This window comes from Engystomops pustulosus, chromosome 1, assembly GCF_040894005.1.
Source record: "Engystomops pustulosus chromosome 1, aEngPut4.maternal, whole genome shotgun sequence".
Taxonomy (NCBI): Eukaryota; Metazoa; Chordata; class Amphibia; order Anura; family Leptodactylidae; genus Engystomops; species Engystomops pustulosus.
In genome coordinates, this window is record NC_092411.1 from 40,113,261 (window position 1) to 40,136,537 (window position 23,277).

A 23,277-nucleotide genomic window follows, 5' to 3' on the forward strand; every position below is an offset into this window, starting at 1 on the left:
GTGTTGATAATTTACTGCATAAATAGCTATAACACTTATCAAATGTATCTGCAATTAAGCTTTGTTGTTAATCCTGGTTCTTATGACAACCCAACATTTTAAAATGCCAATTGTCAAAGAGACCAAAATAAATTTTGGCTGGGGTTACAATGATGAAATATACAGTTCTGACTTACATACAAATTCAACTGAAGAACAAATCTACAGAATCTTGTACGTAAACCGTACTGCCTGTACAAGAGGCCAGATTTGTTCTTTGTGTGTTTTATGCACTATACTTTGTCTAACAAATAATCCAGAATTTGATCCAAAAGGTTCTAATGCTCTCTGTAAGTATACATTGCCAGAAAATGAAATTACAATAACAAAAAAATGGAATACCTGGATAATTTGTCTTCTCACTTCTAATCTCCAGAGATTCTAGAGAAGTCATCTTGAGTATGATATCTTGTTCCTCCTCTTCTAGAGATGTGTTATGTAGAACTATTTTCTTGAAAGACCTAGAGAGCTGATCGATGGCTGATCCTATACCCTTTACAAAACCTTTACAGTCTGTTAGATGCATCTCAATCCGATCAGACATCAAGAAAAGAATCTGAATTTTCTCACTGTTACTTTGTGAAAAGGTTTCACTATTGATCCCACTTGTTTCCATTATGAAAAGAGGCACTTTATGGTCTGCTATAAATGGGCGAATGTACGAATCATCTATTTGAATTTCTTCAGGAAAAAGTGAAAAAAATTGAAATGATTCATTGTGCATCTTCTCAATTTCTTGCATTTGCTTATTAAATGACTGATATGGCCGATGAGTAATCCTCGTCTACTGTAGGAATACCATATGATTCGTGAGCCTTTAAGTAACCGGGAAAATCAAGTGCTTCATTTTCCATTTCCATTTTGTTTAAAGCAAATTCAAATTTAACACTACTGAGCAAGGTAATGCATTTTGGGTATTCTTCAATGAAATAAAGTATGCTCAAATTAGAGCCCTTACTAAAAGGGCTTACAGAAAAAGACATAGTTTTTCCAGCCATAAACTGCAAAATAATAGGTGCACAGTCCAGTAGACATTTATTCTCCACTGCTGCTTCAATGGCAGACGCCATCAGTAAATTCATACAGATGGAACTAATGTCTGTTTTTATAATTTTACGTACAATCATTATGAAAATCATTTCTTCAATCTCAAGGTCTGGGTGCCGTTGCAAATGTTCTGTACTATCTAGATGGCAATCCAATGCCTCAGGCTTATCATAAAGGCTGAATAAATATGAGAAGATATTGAGAGTGGCCTTTGTAGAAATCCTGGTAGCGTAATTTAGAAAATAGCGGTAACGTCCAATGATTTTAAGAAAAGTATTAACCTGATAAAGGTAATGGAGACCTTTCTCCAAATCTTCAGGATTCTCAGACTCTAACAATTCACAGAGTCTTTTTCCAGCGAGAAACTCCTGGAATGAAGTGCTATAGAACCTGTATGTAGATTGGAGTCTCTGTGCTGTGAATTTGCTCAAAAGTCCATATTTTATGGCTCTGTCCCCATCCACACTGGCTGCTCTTAGGTCATTCTCTGTAAATTGAAATTGGGACTGGAAAAGCCCGTTGAGGGAAAGTTCTCCGCATAAAGAAACCATAGAATTCCCTACTAGAGTCTCATTAGAAAACTTTGATATGTTATATTTTATATACTCTTTAAACATTTTAATATCCCCAACTGTATTATCACTAGGGTATCTTATCCAGAAGGAGCACTGCAGAAGAATGATCAGGGGTATCTCGAAAATAGCTGCTAAGTTTTCAGATGTTTCCAGCTTTGCAAAAAATGCCCTTACTCTCTCAATATCATGTGATAACAGTTTTTTGGCTAGGTAAATTGAACTATATAAAGGGAATTTCTGGATGCTCATTATGGTCCTTGCGTATTGTCGCAGCTTCCTTCCCTTATCAGTGCTCACGGTGACTGCCAGATTCAGTCTATTCCAAGGATTCTTCAGGATTAGCTCTTCTACTGGTTTTGGAGTTGAGTCCTGAACACCATAGTCATCCAGGAGGAAGAGGACTTTATCCTTTAGTTTCCCTGTGATTTCCCCCAGACTCTCTTCTGTCAGAGATGTTGAGGGTCCGATCAGTTGTTGGCAGATGATGTCACTGAGAGTTTGATGGCTCTCGGTAGAAGCAAGTGAGATATAAAACACAAGACTGAACCTGCTGAGTATAGGACAGGATCCTGAGGCCCACAGAATGGCAATCTTTCTGAGAAGAGCCGTCTTCCCACTATTTGCTTCCCCTTCTATCATGGTAATGTCATTCAGCTCAGACAAGATATCCGGTAATATCAGCTGCCGCACTGCTTGATTTTTTCTGTCCTTTAACATCACACAGATATCTGCAAACTGAGAGTCCAGATCTACAGAAATGGTATCCCCAAAAGGAGGAACACGCTGGAAACTGCGATCATGGTATTTTTCTATTAGATGTTCTTTCAATGAATCCAGACCTTTTGATATTTCTAAAAACAAAAAACATTTGGAAATTATTAGAAAAAAAAAAGAAAAAAATCAGTTCTAAAAGTTTCTGATTGACAGGTCTCACTGCTATAGAACAAGCTGCCGTGAAACATTGAGAAAAAGCTCTGTTACGTCATTTCACTTCATGTCAAGTGACCAGGGTCATATAAGGTCCTGTTACATTTGCAAAGTCTTCCCCATGTGTGTATCTGGGAGAAGAATCGGGAGACTGCGCATGTGCAGTGCTCACAAACAGCAGGCTCGTGTCTGCTGGGAGGCAGGAGCTACTTCACTTGCGCAGGACTCTATTGATGCCGAAGACACTCAAGAAGTAATAGGACGAGCATGTAGGCGGATATGAAAAAGCTATATGAGGTGCGGAATAGCCTTCGGCCCAAAAGCCCCCAGTTACCTCTGAAATTAATTAGCATAATGTTTTATTAAAGTTTATTTCAGCAGCTGCTGCATCCAGTTTTTGCCTCTTTCTGGGATGCAACTGCTTTAATAAAACAGGGAGGGAAATTCTGTATCGGAATTACTTTAGATAGTTGTTTCCCGATGGTAGATTTCCTGTAAATACAATAAAGTGTTACCTGGCGATAAAGCAGGTCCAATTTCAGTGTTCCAAATTTTTTTGAAGGATGATCCCTATAGTAGTGGAACACAAAATACATTTGAATACACAGCATGACATATGGATACTTGGTTATAACCTAGACAATTTCGCTATAAATATTTTGAGTGATGACATAGCACCAACATAACACTATAGAGATTTATACATTTATGATTTTCAAATAATACCCTCCCTCCTGGCCCTCCCTCCTGTTTGTTATCAGTGGGATGAGTATTGATAGTTGCTATGGAGACATGGGGAAGGACATCTTTTCTTCTGCCCCCATGTTGAGAAGTGACCCCTCTCATATTCCCCTTTTCTAGTGGGCCTCCTTCATCTCTCCCTCTTCTTGTGGCGCCTTCATCTCCCTCTCATGTAGTGACCCCCTTTCATTTCCTCCTCATCTTGTAGGTCACTTTTATCTTCATCTCTTATTGTTTCCCTCCTTTTCCCCCACATATTGTGACCTCCATCATCTCCACAACATATTGTGGGCTCCCTCTAATCTCTCGCTCATAATCTTTTCGTCTACATCACCACCTCATATTATGCCCCCCTTCAGCTCTTCCTCATCTTGTGGCCCCCTTCTTCTCTCTTTCATCTCCCCCTCATTTTGTGCCCCTGCATTTCCCCCCTCATATTGTGGGCCACTTATATTTCGGGCCCCCTCTTGTTTTCCCCCTCATATTGTCGCCATCTTTTCATCCCCCCCTCATTTTGTGGGCCCCCTTTATCTCCCCCTCAAATGTTGGAACCCTCCACCTCCCCTTATACTGTGGCCTCACTCATCTGCAGCGCTCACATCCTCTACCTCTCCAGATGAACGTATGTCCTGGCCTAGGCATAGCACACATTTGTTTGCAAGAAGCCTTAGGCTATATGCACAACGCTGTATTTTTGGTGGTGTATGATCCAGCGCATCAGGAGTAACTCTTCCCTGAACACATTCATGTACACCAAAACAGGAACAAGCACCAAGGTTTTGTGTTATTTACATGCAAAACATGTGGTGCATGTTTCCTATTGTAAGTGTTTCAGTGTAAATGCATATGTAACTGGGCCAAGCTCCCCCCTGCACCCTTAATTAGCTCCTGATATTACCCCCAAGTGTCCGAGAACACAAACATAGGAGGAATGTGCATACTCCAGCCAGTTCTGTAGACAATAGGTTATTCGGTTGTCTTTGATCCTTGCCCAAAACCATTGGTGGACCCAAACAGTGGTAGTGGTGTCTTGTTATTTTTTTCAATCACTGCAGCCCTGATGATACAAGTTTTAGTTAACAGTCTTTGAATTGAGTCTTTTTTTTAGCAGACAAAAGAAAAAGTGTAGTTCAGCTCACTTCCTGTTTTAGCAAGCAAGTAAATAGATGTTGATGCACGAACCAGCTGTGTCAGAAACAGGAGATGAAATTACAATGACATAAGCCGACACCTGGGACTGGAATCTAAGTGGCAACCAGTTTTCACCATAGCCCGCCGCAAAGCGAGTTGGACTTGTTGCTGTACACATTCGTTTAATTTTTGAAAAAGTATTGAAACACAATAAAACCTTATATAAATTTGGTATCACCGCGATCGTACCGAACCAAAGAAAAAAGTATAGGTGTTATTTGGAGCGCACAAAGAAAGTCGTAAAAACTTAGCCCAGAAGAACGTGACACGAACATGTTTTATTTCCAATTTTTCCACATGTGGAATTTTTTTCCAGCTTCCCAGTACATGGCATGGAATAATAAATAATGTGATGGAGAAGTAAAATTTATTACACAAAAAAATAAGCCCTCACACAGGTCTGTACACGGAAAAATGAAATAGTTATGGATTATAGTCACGGTGCCTGGATCTATGAGTAAGTGCCTCTGGGTTAATATAATTTATTTTGATAGTAAATTTTCTTTAAAGGTACAAAGCAACAGTGATAAATATAACGGCCAGTAGAGCAATACAGTGGAGAGACTTCTCCTAAGGGAGATGATAAACACCCCATTCCCGTTCACTATCATTTGGACTGTAAACCAATAACCACAGACCATTGGTAATGCAAAAACAACTGTTTTGTATCATTAACTTGCACTATTGATATTAGCACCTCATGTTATTGACTTGTTGTGTTATATGTTGGTATTTGAATGTTTTCTACTTTTAAAAACCAAATAAATTGTTTTCAAAAAACAAAAACACACTTATAACAGATGAACGATGCCTGCCTAATGATACATCCCCTCATCGCATCATATGTGGTGAACGGCAAATATTGACTGAACCAATGTGCCTTTGTATAATGTAAAATCACCAATATCTGAAGTCTAATCACAGTTTACAATATTCACCGTTATGCCTTTAAAACCGTTGTAGTTGTCACTGTACTGCTGTATTTCATCTGTAGATTTCTTCCCTTGAAGAAATTCACACCTAAAAAAAGACACGTAATACAGTCACTACTGCTTTATGAGTCATTACTGTGCTAAGGCTTACTATGAAGATATTTCATAAAAACTGCATATGATGATGACTTGTACTCTCGTCATTAAGGGGTTAAAAATCATTTTTTAGAGCAGCCAGTTGTTATCCATTAAAAGAGTGTCCTTGGCATGAGGCCTAACTTTCTACCTCTTAGTAGATAATTTAGTTTAGAATGGCGTATTTGCATATTTTTTGGCCCATGCCACACGCTTTTCCCCCTTTTTGTTGCAAAATGTGTCTAAGACCCTTGATAAATTCAAAGATCCAGGTTGGTTAACACATATCAATAAATTTACCTCACATCAAAAGCTGTCATAAAAGCTGTAAACTGTAAGTGTATACGTAGCCAGAAACTTTTCTACGTAGTTATATATACAAACATAAGGTATAGTGTGTACTATATAAACATTGCACCTGCGGCCTGGCCCGCGCGCCTTCCGGCCAAGCAGCTCGCGTTCGGCCTGCGCACCGGATGTCCAGCCCGGCCTGGCTGCCGAATGTCCAGCCCGGCCTGCGCGACGAATGTCCAGCCCGGCCTGCGCGACGAATGTCCAGCCCGGCCGCCCTCTCCTATACGGTCCACTTCACCTGCCACCCTGTACTGAACGGGGTGAGTATGATTGTACATATGTAAATGCATGTATATGTGTGTGTATGTATGCTGTATATACTGGATGTGTGTGTATGTATGCTGTGTATAGTGTATCTGTGCGTATGTGTTGTATATATGTTGTATATCTGTGTATGTGTTGTATATACTGGATGTGTGTGTATATATGCTGTATATCTGTGCCTACGTGTTGTATATACTGGATGGGTGTGTATATATGCTGTATGTCTGTGCGTATGTGTTGTATATACTGGATGCGTGTGTATATATGCTGTATATGTGTGTGTATGTGTTGTATATACTGGATGAGTGTGTATATATGCTGTATATGTGTGTGTATGTTGTATATACTGGATATGTGTGTATATATGCTGTATATCTGTGCGTATGTGCTGAATATACTGGATGCGTGTGTATATATGCTGTATATCTGTATGATGTATATACTGGATGGATGTGTATACATGTTGTGTATGGTGTATATATGCTGTATATCTGTGTGTATGTGTTGTATATACTGGATGCATGTGTATATATGCTGTGTATGGTGTATATATGCTGTATATCTGTGTGTATGTGTTGTATATACTGGATGCATGTGTATATATGCTGTGTATGGTGTATATATGCTGTATATTTGTGTGTATGTGTTGTATATATTGGATACTAGTGTATATATGTTGTATATCTGTGTATCATGTATATACTGGATGTGTGTGTATATATGCTGTATATCTGTGCGTACGTGTTGTATATACTGGATTGGTGTGTATATATGCTGTATATCTGTGCGTATGTGTTGTATATACTGGATGGGTGTGTATATATGCTGTATATCTGTGCGTACGTGTTGTATATACTGGATGTGTGTGTATATATGCTGTATATCTGTGCGTATGTGCTGTATATGTGTGTATATATGCTGTATATCTGTGCGTATGTGTTTTGGTATTTTAAATGTCTGTTTTTTAATGTCGCTACACAAGTTCACTGTTAAGGGGCCCACTGAGGCTCTATCGCCCAGGGGCCCACTGAAACCTGGAGCCGGCCCTGACTAGGTTTTAAGCTAAAATTTCCCCCCACGCTTTTCAAAATACACTTATTAACCACCATATACAGAAGCCATTGTCTACTGCTGCTGAGCCATGATTGGTTGCTGTTTTGTCACAGGTCATTAATATGAGCTCTGAGCTTTGATTAGTTATTATAGGCAGTGAGTATAATATTCTTATGTGTGAGGTAAGATGGATAGAGACAGAAAGACAGGCAGGGAGAGTGAGTGAGTGACAGAGAGACAGACAGGGATAGTGAGTGACAGAGTAACAGACAGAGACAGTGAACGAGAGACAGACAGGGAGAGTGAATGAGAGACAGAAAGTAAGACAGGGAGAATGAGTAAGAAACAAAGAGACAGTGAGTGAGAGACAGAAACACGGACAAGGACAGTCAGTGAGAGACAGAGAGACAGAAAGTGAGAGTCATTGAGAGACAGACAGGGAATGTGAGTGAGAAAACGACAGGGAGAGTCAGTGAGAGACAGAGAGGAAGACAGGGAAGGTGAGTGAGAGACAGAGAGATGTGCAGGGAGAGTGAGTAAGAGACAGAGAGACTGGCAGAGAAAGGGAGTGAGAGACAGGCAGGGGAAGTGAGTGAGAGACAGGCAGGGGAAGTGAGTGGAAGATAGACAGGTTCAGTGAGTGACCGGCAGGGAGAGTGAGAGACAGAGACAGACAGGGAGTGTGAGTGAGAGATAGACAGGGAGAGTGAGTGAGAGATAGACAGGGAGAGTGAGTGAGAGATAGACAGGGAGAGTGAGTGAGAGAGACAGGCAGGGAGAGTGAGAAAGTGACAGAGAGAAAGCCAGGAACAGTGCATGACAGAGAGACAGACAGAGAGAGTGAGTGGCAGAGAGACAGACTGGAAGAGTGAGCTACAGATAGACAGGCAGGGAGAGTAAGTGAGAGACAGACAGGGAGAGACAGAAAGACAGACAGGGAATGTGAGTGAGAGACAGAGAGACAGACAGGGGGAGTCAGTGAGAGACAGAGAGACAAACAGGGAATGTGAATGAGAGACAGAGAGACATGCAGCGAGAGTGAGTAAGTGACAGAGAGACTGACAAGAAGAGTGGGTAACAGAAAGAAAGGCAGGGAGAGTTTGAGATAGACTGGGAGAGTGAGTGAGAGATAGACAGGGAGAGTGAGTGAGAGAGACAGGCAGGGAGAGTGAGAAAGTGACAGAGAGAAAGCCAGGAACAGTGCATGACAGAGAGACAGACAGAGAGAGTGAGTGGCAGAGAGACAGACTGGAAGAGTGAGCTACAGATAGACAGGCAGGGAGAGTAAGTGAGAGACAGACAGGGAGAGACAGAAAGACAGACAGGGAATGTGAGTGAGAGACAGAGAGACAGACAGGGGGAGTCAGTGAGAGACAGAGAGACAAACAGGGAATGTGAATGAGAGACAGAGAGACATGCAGCGAGAGTGAGTAAGTGACAGAGAGACTGACAAGAAGAGTGGGTAACAGAAAGAAAGGCAGGGAGAGTGTGAGATAGACTGGGAGAGTGAGTGACAGAGAGACAGACAGGGAGAGTGAGTGACAGAGAGACTGACAAGAAGAGTGGGTAACAGAAAGAAAGGCAGGGAGAGTGAGAGATAGACAGGGAGAGTGAGTGACAGAGAGACAGACAGGGAGAGTGAGTGACAGAGAGACGTGCAGGGAGAGTGAGTAAGAGACAGAGAGACTGACAAGGAGAGTGGGTAACAGAAAGCAAGGCAGGGAGAGTGAGAGATAGACAGCCAGAGGGAGTGACAGAGACACAGACAGGGAGAGTTAGTGACAGAGAGACAGGCAGGGAGAGTGAGTGACAGGCAGGCAGGGAGAGTAAGTGAGAGACAGAGAGACAGGCAGGGAGATTAAGTGAGAGACAGAGAGACAGGCAGGGATAGTGAGTGAGTAACAGACAGGGAGAGATCAATGCATATGTAGATATATAATATTTTTTTGTAAACCAATTCTATTTTGTTATAGCTAAGATAAGTTATTTACTATTCCGGGGCAATGCTTGGATCTACAGCTAGTCTAATATATAAAGCTGAGTGTATGTATGTGTGTGTAGGTGTGTGTCCGCTAAAGGAATCTGCAGAAACGTGTTTACAATCATCAAATTTTGGTACTCAGGGAACTCAGGGAATGTCAAAGACTAGATTTTAAGTTGAAATTTTTTCCCTGCGTTTTCCAAAATACAGTTATTAACCACCATATACAGGTGCCATTGTCTGCCCCTGCTGCGGCAGTTCAAAGCTGAGCTTTGATTTGTTGCTATTTTGCCACAAGGTCATATGAATACAGTCATAGGGGCACATTTACTTACCCGGTCCCTGCGCAAACCCCGATCCGGACTGTTCGAGGAAGAACTCTGCCGTGATTCATGAAGATCGCGCACCTGATTTCCTCCATGTGTCGCTTCCCTGCTCAGGTCCGCCGCAGTTCACCTTCTTCCTCGATTTTGAAGTTAAATCCTGAGGTTTGTCCGACGGACCTCCCCTCCCCCCCCTCCCCCATTTGTGTCGCATGAAAGCCGGCGCGATTGCGACACAATCCGATCGCTTGCACCAAAAACCCTTTTTAAAACCCTGTCCCAGCGGAAATCGTTGGGGTGTCCGACGAAAGTGCAGTCCGCAGGGCCCTTGATAAATGAGCCCCATAGTCATAGACAGTTAGAGGCAGAGAAAGTCAAAAGTAGTCAAAGAAAGAGAAAAAAGTGATAAATACATAGAAAATATTTTTTTTTAACCAATTCTATTTTGTTATAGCTAAAAGCTGTTATTTACTATCTAGGGTAACGCTGGGAGCTACAGCTAGTGTCTTATAAAACTCACTCAGGAAACCATTTTGCATGTTCTTTCCAGGGATCATCATTTTCTTCCCAATTCCCCAAACATCCACCACAGGAGAAGCACTGGACATGGTCTCTTGTCCCTGTGGGAATTTATAGAATATTATTTGTTATTCTATAGTAAATATGTAGAGAAAAAGAGAGAGAGAAAACTACATCAGCACAGTCCAATGTAATGAGAGGGTGCTATACAGTATCCCCCACCCAGTAAAGTCCAAAAATTTGTAAAAAATGAAATAACGGCACTTCAATGACTTGTGAACCAAAACAAAAATAAATAACTGCTCTTGGCTATAACAAAATAGAATTGGTTAAAAAATTGTTTTATACGTGTCTATCTATCTCTCTTTTAGATTGTTTCTCTCTCTGGCTGTCTCTCACTGTCTCTGTCTGTCTATGTCACTGTCTCTGTCTATCTCTGTCTCTGTCTATGTCTCTGACTGTCTATCTCTGTCTCTGACTGTCTCTAACTGTCTCTGTCTCTGACTGTCTATGTCTCTGACTGTCTCTGTCTATCTCTGTCTCTGACTGTCTCTGTCTGTCGCTGATTCTCTCTGACTGTCTCTGACGGTCTCTGATTGTTATGGACTGTCTCTGATTCTGTCTCTGACTGCCTCTGAATCTGTCAATGTTTGACTGTCTCCGTCTCTACAAAAGGAATGGTAGATCCAGTACTGGTAGTATAAAAAAGGAAGGCCTTTATTTCATAACTTTAAAATTTCTTGGCACAAAAAAATCTAAAATACAAGCTTGTATCCATTTAAAAGAAGTGTAATGACCAACACATTTCGGACATTAGACATTTTTGTCCTTACTCATGGTCTAACATTCATGTTACTTAAGCTCATATAAATACCTGACCCTATCCGAGAAAAAGGACCTAGGTGTGCATGTGCCATGTTCACCCCATAAATGTCTATTAAATGCATTGTAATATAAATGTAAAAAGTATTCATATAAATACATGGTATCTAAAAAATAATTGTTGTTATTATTGAATATTATTATTATTAAGACCTTTGCCAAGTTTCAAGCGGTAAAATCCAGTAAACTTCATGCTTACACAGTTTATTGGTCCTGTCCCCTCCCCTTCTTGGGGGCGTTATCCTCTCTATAGCTATAACTTGTAAGCTATAACTTGTAAGTTAGTCAAATCCCCGTTTTGCAACTTGTATAGCTATAACTTGTAAGCTCTAACTTGTAAGTTAGTCAAATCCCCGTTTTGCACCTTCAGAAAATGTTTAGATAAAGATGAGATGTTCTTTGTGGTCATTCTATCTGACTCTGAAGTACCATTTATGTGGTCAGATATGCATTTCATAAGTGTCCTAATTGTACTGCCAATGTACTGTAAACGGCACGATGGCCAAGTACACTACATACTGGCTGTTACAATTAACCATTCCAACAATCGAAATCTCCTGATTATTGCTGCATGAAGAAAAAGCTACAGAGCTGCATACATATTTACAAACTGTACATCTATTCCCCCCGCAGGGGTACAAACCTTTGACCGTTAACCAAGAGGATTTGCGCATGTCATTATTACATGTATAACGAAGGAGATGCCACATAACCAATAGTTTGTGGTCTATGTGGAATAAAGAGACACCCATTATGTAAGATACTATTAAATGTATCATCTGCCGTAAGGACAGGTAAGTACTTCTTTATAATGTTGACTATTTCATAGTCATCCTGACTGTACATGGTGGAAAAACTGCTCCCTTTAGGGCATTATTTGATCTCCCTCGATCTGGTGTACTGGGAAGAAGAGAATTGCAGTCTCTGGATGCTACTTTCTCCTGAGCCTTATTCAGAATATGCTTGTTGTAACCTCTGAGACAATCGTCTGCTTACCACATCACATTCTTTAACATAGGATTCATTGTCACTGCAGCTACGTCTCGCTCTAATGTATGTACCAAGTGGTCGATTCAGAATCTCATGTTTCGTGTTGTTTGAAAAGCCCGTAGGCACATAGCCGTTGGGCTAGTGACTGCATGCAGCCCTGGGGGTCACTTAAAGTTCAGTGGCTTGCCCCCTGGTAATAAAGGGTTAAGTTATTTGGCTGTGGGCTACGTGACTAGGGGTTGGGATATTCGTAGCCACACCTGGTGGGCTGGGACTTAGGTTTTATAAGGGGGCTAGTGTTTCCGCTCACCCTCTTTTCCTTGAAGAATTTTTACCGTTGCAGAAGTGTTCCTGGAGAGAGTATGGCTTCCGATGAAGCGATCCGGCAGCGCCTGCGGGATGAAGGTTCCGCCTGGCTGGCCTCTTTGTTGGCAGAGGCTCAGGCTGGAGCGTCGGCGTCGCCTCCCGCTCCAGACGTTCGGCGATCCTAATGCTAGGCCCCGTTCGCCCGTTCCTGCTACCGGAACAGTTCGGAGGCGCGATCCTCCCTCGGAGAGAGGGAGGCGTCTCCGGACTTCATCCCTCCCACGCCGGTGTCGGCTGCGTCTGTCGCAGGCCGGCGCCGGCCCCCTTTAGTTAGTACCGCCACCGGGAGACAAGGGGTTAAAACCCCTGCTTCCCGCGTGGCTGCCTCGGGTCACGTAGCAACCAGCACCGCGACCAGCGCTAGGGTGTCCAGTACCACCGTTCCCCTGCAGTGTTTGGCCCTAGTCGACAGGCCAGGCATGGGGGCAGCTGGCTTACATCTGCCCACCCAGACCCCAGCCTTGGCCATTAATCCCCTGCCATGCCTTACGGGTACAGATTATTCTAATCCATATCCTTCCTCCTCCATAGGGGTTGCCGATCTTGAGGACGCCGCTTCTGACGAGGATTTGTTACAGAATGATTTGACCCCGCTTGACCCCCATACCTTGGTGGTCCCTCCCCCTCTGGTGGCTCCTATGATGGCTGGGAATCTGGGACCGGGTTACATGCTGGCCCAGGGTCCGCCGCGGGCCCCGTCCGTTACATCCAGGGCTGGATCGGGTCGCAGTCGGCACTCCGTCTCCTCCGGGCGGTCTCCCGCTCACCGTCCGGCTAGCAGATCCTCGTCCAGGTCTGAGTCCCCCCGCTTGTCTCGCCGCGCCTCTTCTGATTCCTCCAGATCTCCATCGCCAAAACGCCGTCATGGGGGCAGCAGGTCTCGGCACGGCTCAACTAGATCCCGGTCACGAAGGGATGCGGCTCAGACAGCTCCAGCGGCAGCGGCAACAGGAGCACCAGGGTCGTCAGCAGTGATGCCTCCGTCGTCCACTTCGGTTGGTGAGTCCGCCTACTTGCAGGTCTGGGGTGGGTCGGGTTCTGACGCTATTTTGTCGTCCATTAGATCAATTTTAGGGTCAATTGGAGGGACGGCTCCTGTCGCCCCCCAGTTGAACGTTCAGGAAAAACCTATGGCGGAAGCCTCAACATCTACGTTCACCCCAGTGGTACCCGACTTTAGGGATACCTATTTCTGTGGGGTTTCCCCCCTCGGCACTCGTCTGTCCGAGGACACTAAGGATAAGATTTATCGCAATGATTACATTGACATCTGGTCCTTGGTGTCCGTGGATTCGGTGATGGTCGACAAGGAGCGCCGTTTCGAACGTGGTGTGGAGCGGAAGGCGAAGGTTGCTAAGACTTTTAATAATTGGATTCAGGCGTTTGCTGTGCTTGGTTGCGTAATCACTCAGAAAACGCCTGAAAAAGCTTTTTGTTTACTTGGATATTATTTTTAGCACGTTTCGGTCCCATGGGGGTTCCGCGTGGTGGCAGTATGATGAGGAGTTTCGGAGGCGGCTGGCACAGAGGCCAGAGGTCAGGTGGGACTCCAAAGCCACGGATGTGTGGCTTCGCCTGATGACTAATACGAAGCCCTTTCAGCCGGCCGCCTCCTCCTCCTCTTTGTCTTCCATTCCGGCGGGATCCCTTGGGCCGGGGGTGGCTCGCAGGTCGGGGACATGCTGGATGTTCAATGACGGCCACTGCCGTTTCTATGGATCGTTTAAGTTCAGGCATGAGTGCTCCAACTGTGGTGGAGCCCACACGTCCATCCGCTGTTCCCGACCGGCATCTGCGCGCCCACGAGCTCAGGGTGTTGGTAGAACGGAGGACGCTGGTTCGCATCAAAAAGATGTTGCCCTGGTTAGGAATGTACCTCAAGAGAGCGGAAGCCGCGCTACTTAGGACGGGTTTTACTTTTGGTTTCTTTATACCATTCTCCCCTAGCAACTTCCCTGTTTTTGCAAAAAATCTTAAGTCCGCTTTTGAGTTTCCGGAAATTATACGTACAAAGATTGCCAAGGAAGTTGAGTTGGGGAGAATGGCTGGCCCTTATTCTTTGTTGCCTTTCCACAATTTGCGGGTTTCACCCCTCGGGGTGGTACCCAAAAAGGAGCCGGGAAAATTCAGACTTATCCATCATCTATCGCACCCTCAAGGGGCCTCGGTAAATGATGGTATTGGAAAAGATTTGGCATCAGTAGCATATGTATCGTTTGATAGGGCGCGCGGCCCTATCGTTTGATCTGGTCCGCGCGGCAGGGCAGGGGGCATTATTGGCGAAGTCTGACATAGAATCTGCTTTCAGGCTGCTGCCGGTTCATTCCGATTGTTTTCATTTATTGGGTTGTCAGCTGATAATATGAGCATTGTTCACGTAGTGAACAGCCTGTCATCCTCTTCCCTCCCTGTGTTGTGCTTGTTGCGTCGTTTTGTGTTGTGGTGTTTACAGTACAATATCTCCTTTAAGGCGCGGCACGTTCCAGGGGTTGATAATAGGGTAGCTGACGCTCTCTCACGCTTCCGTTGGCAGGTGTTCCGGTCGCTTTGCCCTTCGGCGGATGCGGAGGGGACCCCGTGCCCAGATTCCCTATGGTCAACCCTGGAAGCCAGCTTCTGCCGTTGATCCAGTCTTCACTGGCCCCATCTACGTGGTCCGCACATGGTAAAGCATGGCGGGAGTGGTGCGAGGTAGCGGGGGCGGGGTTTGAGGTTGATGCAGGTTCCCGGCTAGAAGTTACCTTGCGTTACCTGGAGAAATTGAGGTCCCAGGGTTTGTCTGGGTTGGGCAGCGGCGGCTATCGGGTATCGCTTTTTTCTTTAGATTGCACGGTTGGGTGGACGTGACGCGTAGCTTCTTTATTCGGCAGGTTATTAAGGGGTGGAAAAAGGAGGCGGTGCGTCGGGAATCGCGTCAATCTGTCTCTTTTTCGGTTTTGTTGCATTTGTTGCACGCGTTGGAATGCGTATGTCGGGATCATTTCGAGACACAGTTATTCCAATAGGCTTTTGTTATCGCTTTCTTCGGGGCCCTTAGGGTTTGCGAGTTGGTTCCTCCAAGTGCGTCCAGGCCGTAGGGGGGCTCCTGTACGAGGACGTGTCGGTCTCCGCTGTGGGTTTATGGTTACGTATACGGCGATAAAAAAACTGATGTTTTTGGTCGTGGTTGTTGGGTGGCCTTGCGTCCTATGGGTGGTTTGGCTTGCCCGGTGGCGGCAGTGCAGAGGTTCTTGGGTGTAAGGGTGGGTGGATCTCAATTTCTATTGCATGCGGATTGTTCCCCACTCACGCGTTTCCAATTCTCTGTGGTGTTTAAGAAGGCACTTGTGTCTGCTGGTCTTCCACCGGGTGAGTTCTGCACGCACTCGTTCCGGATTGGCGCTGCGACTACTGCTAGCGAATTGGGCTTATCAGATGCCGAAGTCCAGAGGATAGGGCGGTGGCGCTCCGATTGTTTTGCTGGATATATACGTCCTGACTTACTTATTAATTGATTTCTTCCTTCTTTTTCCTTCCTATTGTATGGATTCTGGGTCATTCCTTTATTTTCTGGGCTGAGCAGGGCATTGCTGCGGCCAGGTGGACGATCCCTCGGCTTCTACGACGCAGACGTCCGTTGGAGGGGAATCAAGGGTCTGCGTTGGCTGCAGGCGTTACCAGAATTAGTCGATATTAGTCGTTACTCTGGAGCCCCTTCCATACTGGTTCTGCACTTGGGGGGCAATGATCTTTGCTCTGTTCGTCTGGGTGAATTGATCTCTTTGATACAGTCAGATTTGGAGAGGTTTTCTTCATTCTTTTCTAAATTTGTTTTAGTTTGGTCCGAGATCATTCCCTGGGCTATATGGGAGGGTGCGAGAGACGCATCGGGTGTTGAAAGGAGTAGAAGGTTGTTAAATAGTAAGGTTTCCCGTTTTGTAAGAGAGAGAGGCGGAGTGGTTGTAAGACACAGGGAGTTGGAGGGGGACAAACGGGGCCTGTTGCTGCCCGACGGGGTACATTTAACTGATATAGGGCTGGATATCTTCCTGTCTGGATTGCAGGACGGTATTGAAAGGGCATTGTCCCTGATGTGTGGGGGTCAGAGGGACATGTAGGTGAACATGTCCTCCTCCGTGGCGGTGGTTGGGGTGAGGACCTACATGCCCTCCAAGGAGGCTGGCATTTCAGGTGCCCCTTTATTTCTTATTGTTAATCCTGGAGGTTATACGGTTAAAAGTTAAAGTTGATACTCTATGAGTATATGTTAGAATGTTATAACAATTTAAATAAAAGCTGTGGCCGACTCCCTGATGTCACTCCACAATATGGTTAAGCTAATTCTGTGTGTGTGTTCCTTATTTAAGGGGACAAGATGTTTGGGGTTTACGGGTATGTATTGTGCATGCAGTCTGAAAAGCCCTTAGACACATAGCCGTTGGGCTAGTGACTGCATGCAGCCCTGGGGGTCACTTAAAGTTCAGTGGCTTGCCCCCTGGTAATAAAGGGTTAAGTTATTGGGCTGTGGGCTATGTGACTAGGGGTTGGGATAATCATAGCCACACCTGGTGGGCTGGGACTTAGGTTTTATAAGGGGGCTGGTGTTTCCGCTCACCCTCTTTTCCTTGAAGAATTCCCCCCCCCCTTCCCTAGATATATATGTTCATGTAAATTTATTGTAATGTCACAGCTGGCGGTGTGGTGGTTGGGGTGAGGACCTACATGCCCTCCAAGGAGGCTGGCATTTCAGGTGCCCCTTTAATTCTTATTGTTAATCCTGGAGGTTATACGGTTAAAAGTTAAAGTTGATACTCTATGAGTATATGTTAGAATATTATAACAATTTAAATAAAAGCTGTGGCCGACTCCCTGATGTCACTCCACATTATGGTTAAGCTAATTCTGTGTGTGTGTTCCTTATTTAAGGGGACAAGATGTTTGGGGTTTACGGGTATGTATTGTGCATGCAGTCACTATTAGCATTTAAAATAGCAATACTCGATGAGGGTTACCTGTAGAGACAAGTTTTGACTTCATTGTCGTCCACCAAACCACTGAGGTGGACATCCAAAAAAGGAATGGTAACCTGTTCTATATTATAAGTGAAATGTAAATTACAGTAGTTGTTGTTAATATAATTGATGAAAGGTTAAATTTACAGTGTTGACCCCTGCCAGACGATAAGGGCATCGTCTATATACATCCCATACCATTAAATGTGGAGCTGGAAGGGGTTGTCCACACTGTACATTGAAAACTCCTACTACCATGGGTCAAAAAGTCAATAAAGAATATTTTATACTGGCAGGGATAATAAATATCTGCTCTTATTTATAATAAAATAAAATGTGTTAACAAAAAATATTTTATACATATCTAGCTCTCTCTTTCTGACTGTCTATCTCTCTCTGACAGTCTTTGTCTGTCTCTGATTGTCTTTGACTGACTCTGTCTGGCTGTCTCTGTCTGTCTATGACTGTCTCTGTCTGTCTCTGCCTCTGTCTCTGCCGGTCTCTGACTGTCCATCTGTCTCTGACTGTCTCTCTGTTTCTCCCTCTATCTGTCTCTCTCTATCTACATTATTTCACACATAAGATGTCTTATACTTATTGCTTATAGTACCCATTTAAAGCTCGGAGCTCAAATTAACCTCTTAGTGACCAAAACCATTTGCATTTTAGTGACCAAACCCATTTTTCAAACTGATAATCTTACTACACAAATTAGTTACTAACTAACATTTACCATATCTCAGCTTTGTGTTGGTGTCATTTTATAAGTGTCCTTTAATTTTATTATGATGCTATAAAGATCACAAATCAAACAGAATCAATTATTTTAGGAACCATTTTGTTTCTATAGGGGTTTTGGAAGCTCTGTTAATAGAAACCTCCCATATATCACCCCATTCTATTAAATTCAACCCTCGAACTATTCAAAACAGCAGGTAGGAAGCTTATTAATCCTTTAGGTACTTTACAGAACTTCAAAGAATGAAGGTTTGATTTGGAATTCACTAATATTTATCATTAGTACATTTATTTAACCCTAAAATTTACTCACATAAACTGAATAGAAGTAGAAAATGCATCTATGAATATATTGTGCAGTGGACACCCAACATGTGGATGTAACATGCTGTCTGGGCACATCTCGGTGCACTGATGGGAAGGAGCCATTGAGCTTTTGTAGGGCAGGATAGTTTTCAAGTGCCATAAAGTTTTTGTAGGGCCACTGAGGTTGCGTTCTCAAGTGGCATTTTGGTTGCGTTTTGAAACGCAATCCAAAGGCTCCACTTGCGATCACATGTTGTGGTAAGATTGCATTTACTTTGTGTTTAGTTACTAAAACATGTCATCACGAGTGGAGCCTTTGGACTGTGTTTCAAAATGCAAACAAAATGCCACGTGAGAAAGTGGCCTCAGATACTACAAAACCCTTATCCCAGAGAATTTGCAAACTTTTTATCATGTAGTATAGGGGGCATTTTAACACCTTGCCACTGATGGGCTTTTTCCATTTTACTTTCTGTTTATTGCTTCCCACTTTCAGAAATCAATGACTTATAGTCTTCCATGGTTTGTTTTTTGCATAACAAATTGTAATTCCTAGTGACGGTATTTAATATTCCATTCCGTGTACTGGGAAGTGGAAATAAAATTCAAATGCAGTAAAATTGACAAGAAACCGCATTTGCACCATTTTCTTGTGGGCTCTGTTTTTACATTTCTCGCCATGCACTCCAAATGGCATCTCTGATATATTATTTTGGTTTGGTACAATCACAGGGATATCAAATTTATATAGGTTTTATCGGGTGTTTTTTTTTTAAATTATTCATTTTGCCATATTCTGATTCCAATAATCTTTTCATACTTAGGAGTACGGAGTTGTCTAAGGTGTCATTTTTGAGCTGACGTTTTTATTGCTACCATATTGAGGATTGTGTGACTTTTTGATCACTTTTTATAAAAAATGTTATGTGTTGCAAAACGGCAAAAAGTGGTGATCCAGACATGCGTATTCCTCTTATGTATTTCTGTGCATTAGAAGTGTCGGTCTATGCAGGTGCAAGGACTGGAGCGAGCAAGCTTTGCCTTGAACAGACCCAGGGACCTTTATTAGAAGACGGTACCCCGCAATCGCACTGGGGGTGCCAGGAGGACAATGGAGGGAGTCCTCTCCCTCACCAGGTACTTAGATCCTGCGGTCACGGCATTGACCGCGTGATCTAAGGGGTTAAACGGTCTGGATCGAAACTCATTCCGTTCCGGACTGTTAGAGCAGGGGCACTTACTGTTATTCTCTGCACGGGGACCCATGAAGAACTTGGGTTAGGCCAACGGAAGAACCTGTTGGCCTAGCCTAAGCCCCTATATGACATGTTTGTCATATTTAGAAATTAACTTTTCAACTAGTTTATCCATGTGTTTAAGATACTCATCATCTGTATTACAAATTCTTATTATTCTGATTAATTGACCTTTAGGTAAGACTTTAAATATCTATGGGGCATGGTAATTATTATTGCAATCAGGCACTTTAGCATAAAGTGTGGAAACTTTGCCTGATCTCTTACAACCTTTACATTCAAAAAGTTAATAGTATTTTGGTCCCTTTCCATAGAAACTTGTGGAACCTTTTACATGTAGAGTACGCAGCCAAATAACATTCACAAATTCTATCTTCTCTATGTTATACTAGAGATAAACATATAAGTGTCCGATAAAAAAGGGGGAAGTCTTATGACAACCTTCTGTAAAAATATAAAGAAATAGGTTGTAAAATGGGATAAATACTAAAAACTAGTATTAATACTAGAAGATTGGAAACACTAAAAAAGAGAGAAATTAATCTATCCCTGCATGCACCAAACTGACGGAGTACTGTACATTAAAAGACAATGGATCCCAAGAGGAATGAGGTGTGCACTAAGCCCTGGTAGAAAATGTTGTCTTTATTTGCAAGTTGAGTTGTATTTTTGATGGTACAGTTTTGTTGTGCCTATAACTTATTAGCTTATCACCACTTTCTAGAACTATTTTTTGTGTTCTTCCTTTTTTCTTCCTCTTTGCAAAATAGGAATTAATTGATAACTAGAAGTTTGGTTTTTTTACAATACTTTTTATTGGGTTTTGAAAAAATGTATAGCATACAATAGTAAAGTTAATCATTGATGCTGATAATCTGTCCTAGTGATACTGTCCCCTGTTAAGGTAGATAGATGACAGATATATAGACAGGAGATAGATGATAAGGAGATATACATCTTCTGCCCACAAAAGTCCACATGCAGGGGGCCCCTTTAGGACAGGGGGTCCTGGGCAAGTTTTCTGCCCCCTAACACCTGCACTGAGTCTGCGCTGTGTAAGCACTAAGTGTTAGTAGCATTGCTGATCTGCAGAAAGTGCTGGAAAAGCAAAAGGTGGAGGAGGGTCTGAGAAGGAGTGTATGACACAGCATGAGGTGCAGAGAGAGACATAGAAAGCTTTGCAGAATCACAGACAATAATGGAGGGACTGATACAGAGATCTTCTACCTCACTATTCTGTTTAGGAGACATTTGCATCTACAACCTTGAATATACTCAGTTACACAGAGATCGCTGTCACTTGACCTTCCCTTCCTCCCTGTACAGTGAAGAGGGAGCAGCAGTCCTCCTTTCCATGAAACTGTATCACTAAACAACTCTACAGTATCACAGGAGAAATCAGCACAGCCAGGAGATACAGTTACTGCAGAGCCAGGCTAAACTGAGGAGAATAGCAAAAGAAAACGGCTGCACATAGGCAATCAGGGTAATAGGCAAAGTTGTTCTACAAACTAAGAGCTATTGATTTGTGAAAAAACCCTTTTATAAATGGTCAATGTAAACTTACATTAACTAGCAAAAAAAGCCAGCTGTATTTTACAGCAGACACCTACCACTAACTACAGTCTTTTCCCATTCTATAGATTTTTCTATTATGTAGGACTATCGAGTAACTTCAAAGCTGATCTGCTCCCTCAACACATATGTTTGTTATAAGCCTCCTTCTTAAAGGGGTTTTCCCAAAAATCAAAGTTAGGCCCTTTCCACAGCACAGGGCCTAACTTGCTGAACAGTGGGGGTCTCAGTGATTAGACCCCCACAGATCACAAAAACAAGGGGTCTGATGGGGTCCCATTTACCTCAGTCGGACCCCTTGCCACTGCCACAGAGTAATGGAGCAGACAGCTGCGCATCCTTGGACACGCACGCACCGGCTTTCTGAGATTTAAAGGGCCAGTGCGCCGATAATTGGTGCTGGTCAGCCGCCCTTTCTGCTTAAACTCCCACGCCTTCCTGTGTCCCCTGCCAGATCTTTGTGCCTCACAGCCCTAGAGAAAGCTTGTCTATGCCCTTTGCTTGTATTCCGAATTCCCGTTGTGACCCCGGTTCCATTACTAACTCTGATCCCGTGCTGCCTGTCCTGACCTACTGCTACATCCCTGACTCCTGTGCTGCCAGTCTCGACCTCCTGCCTGTCCCCGACCATGGGTTTGCCTTACGATTCTGCACTTCCCCTTGGCTGCCACCATGGACAAGGTTGCGCCTGTGAAATAACCTGGTGACACCACGCCACAACAAGTCCAACCTGCTTTGCGGCGGGCTTTGGTGAAAACCGGGTACCACTTAGACTCCAGTCCCAGGTGTCGGCGTATGTCATCATCCGGGGTGGTACAGAGGATCCACTACTACCGATCCTGACAATATGGAAGGCATATCAGCCAACATAAAGTACAATGGGGAGGAATGTATTAATTTGTAGTGCTAGTTCTTTTTTTCTGGTGCCCAACTTTAGTGTTACTTGTTAGTTTCATTTTATATTGTGGTGATACGGCCATAATTTATTTGGCAAACCGCTTTTAAATAAAAACAAATGTCAGAAATTACACTCCCAAATTACGAAAGGCTATAGATGTTTACCATGGGTCTAAAGATGCAATAAACATAATAAAAGTGTGAGGCAACAAAAGCTGCAAAGCTATAATAATTAATTGTCTTCTATAATTAAATAATTGTGTAACAATATAAAAGAAAATATACAAAAGTCATGTAAATATATGAGAACAAAACAAAATACCTGTGAAAAATAATCCTGCCTGTGCAAGGACGTCCGGCTCCATTAATGTATACGGAGGCCAACAGGAGAATGTCTGTAGTCTGGCCTGTTCATCCTGCATCCGGTGATCACTGGGACTGATCTCTATGGATTGTGGACGGATATCATACTTTGATATATTCCCAACATCAATTCCTTGAATAAATGCGCAATCAGGATTGAATTTTTTGTGTTTTTCTATTGGTGTAACGCTCAATGATTGGGTACAAAATACCAGTCCGCAGCAGAAGCACTGACAGCTGTCCTTTACACCTGTATTGAAGAATCCGGCAGAAGCCAGCTCTTTTGGTGACCAGGTTGATTTTGGATTTAGGGGCAAGAGACTCCTTAACCTCTTTGCTTCACTTCTCATTGTGCAGATGGGTCCATTTGGCTGTTGTTCACGTATTTTCTTGTGTTTCTCATTAATTTCTGCAGCTGTTTTTTCAAAGTCAATATGTAAAAGATATGTCTGAAGAAATGGATTGTATGACGTGAGCTCATTTATATTTATAAGGTCCATGGTTCCAGGAGACAATTTTCTTAGAATATAATCAGAAAGTATGTAACTACACAATTAGAGATGGAGGGGAGAGAGGGGGGAGAAGGATAAACTGTTAGTACATTAATAGTAGGATAATCTTCAATAGAGCTGTAATACGAGTAGAAGAAACAATTATTATAGAAATACAGTTATTCAGCTTAACCCCTTAAGGACACAGCCTAAAATGGCCTTCAGGACATTCAGCACACAGACCTTTTTACTTTTTTTCCTGCTTAAATTCCAAAAGCTATAACTTTTTAATTTTTTGTATTTTATATTTTTTTTGTTATGACGCTTATTCTTTAATTAAA

At 43.1% G+C, this 23,277-nt stretch overlaps 1 protein-coding gene across 1 annotated transcript; it reads right to left on the bottom strand.

Annotated features, from left to right (window-relative positions):
• Positions 1 to 387: 387 nt before the first annotated feature.
• LOC140129128 (baculoviral IAP repeat-containing protein 1-like) lies at positions 388 to 22,986 on the bottom strand. The gene is made up of 5 exons (XM_072150753.1): positions 22,405 to 22,986; positions 10,083 to 10,182; positions 5,459 to 5,540; positions 3,104 to 3,158; positions 388 to 2,512 (listed from the first exon to the last, which is right to left on the bottom strand). Exons 1-5 carry the CDS (start codon positions 22,943 to 22,945, stop codon positions 789 to 791), a joined length of 2,502 nt encoding a protein of 833 aa, XP_072006854.1. The 5' UTR covers positions 22,946 to 22,986; the 3' UTR covers positions 388 to 788.
• Positions 22,987 to 23,277: the final 291 nt, after the last annotated feature.

What these genes read in the sequence shown, in the direction of transcription:
- LOC140129128 (XM_072150753.1), bottom strand. Translation starts at nt 22,945, where the DNA reads ATGGACCTTATAAATATAAATGAGCTCACGTCATACAATCCATTTCTT. An exon ending in GGCAGGATTATTTTTCACAG is followed by an intron (nt 10,183 to 22,404) that starts GTATTTTGTTTT and finishes AAATTCCCACAG; the next exon opens with GGACAAGAGACCATGTCCAG. An exon ending in TGGACCTGCTTTATCGCCAG is followed by an intron (nt 2,513 to 3,103) that starts GTAACACTTTAT and finishes TTTTGTTTTTAG; the next exon opens with AAATATCAAAAGGTCTGGAT.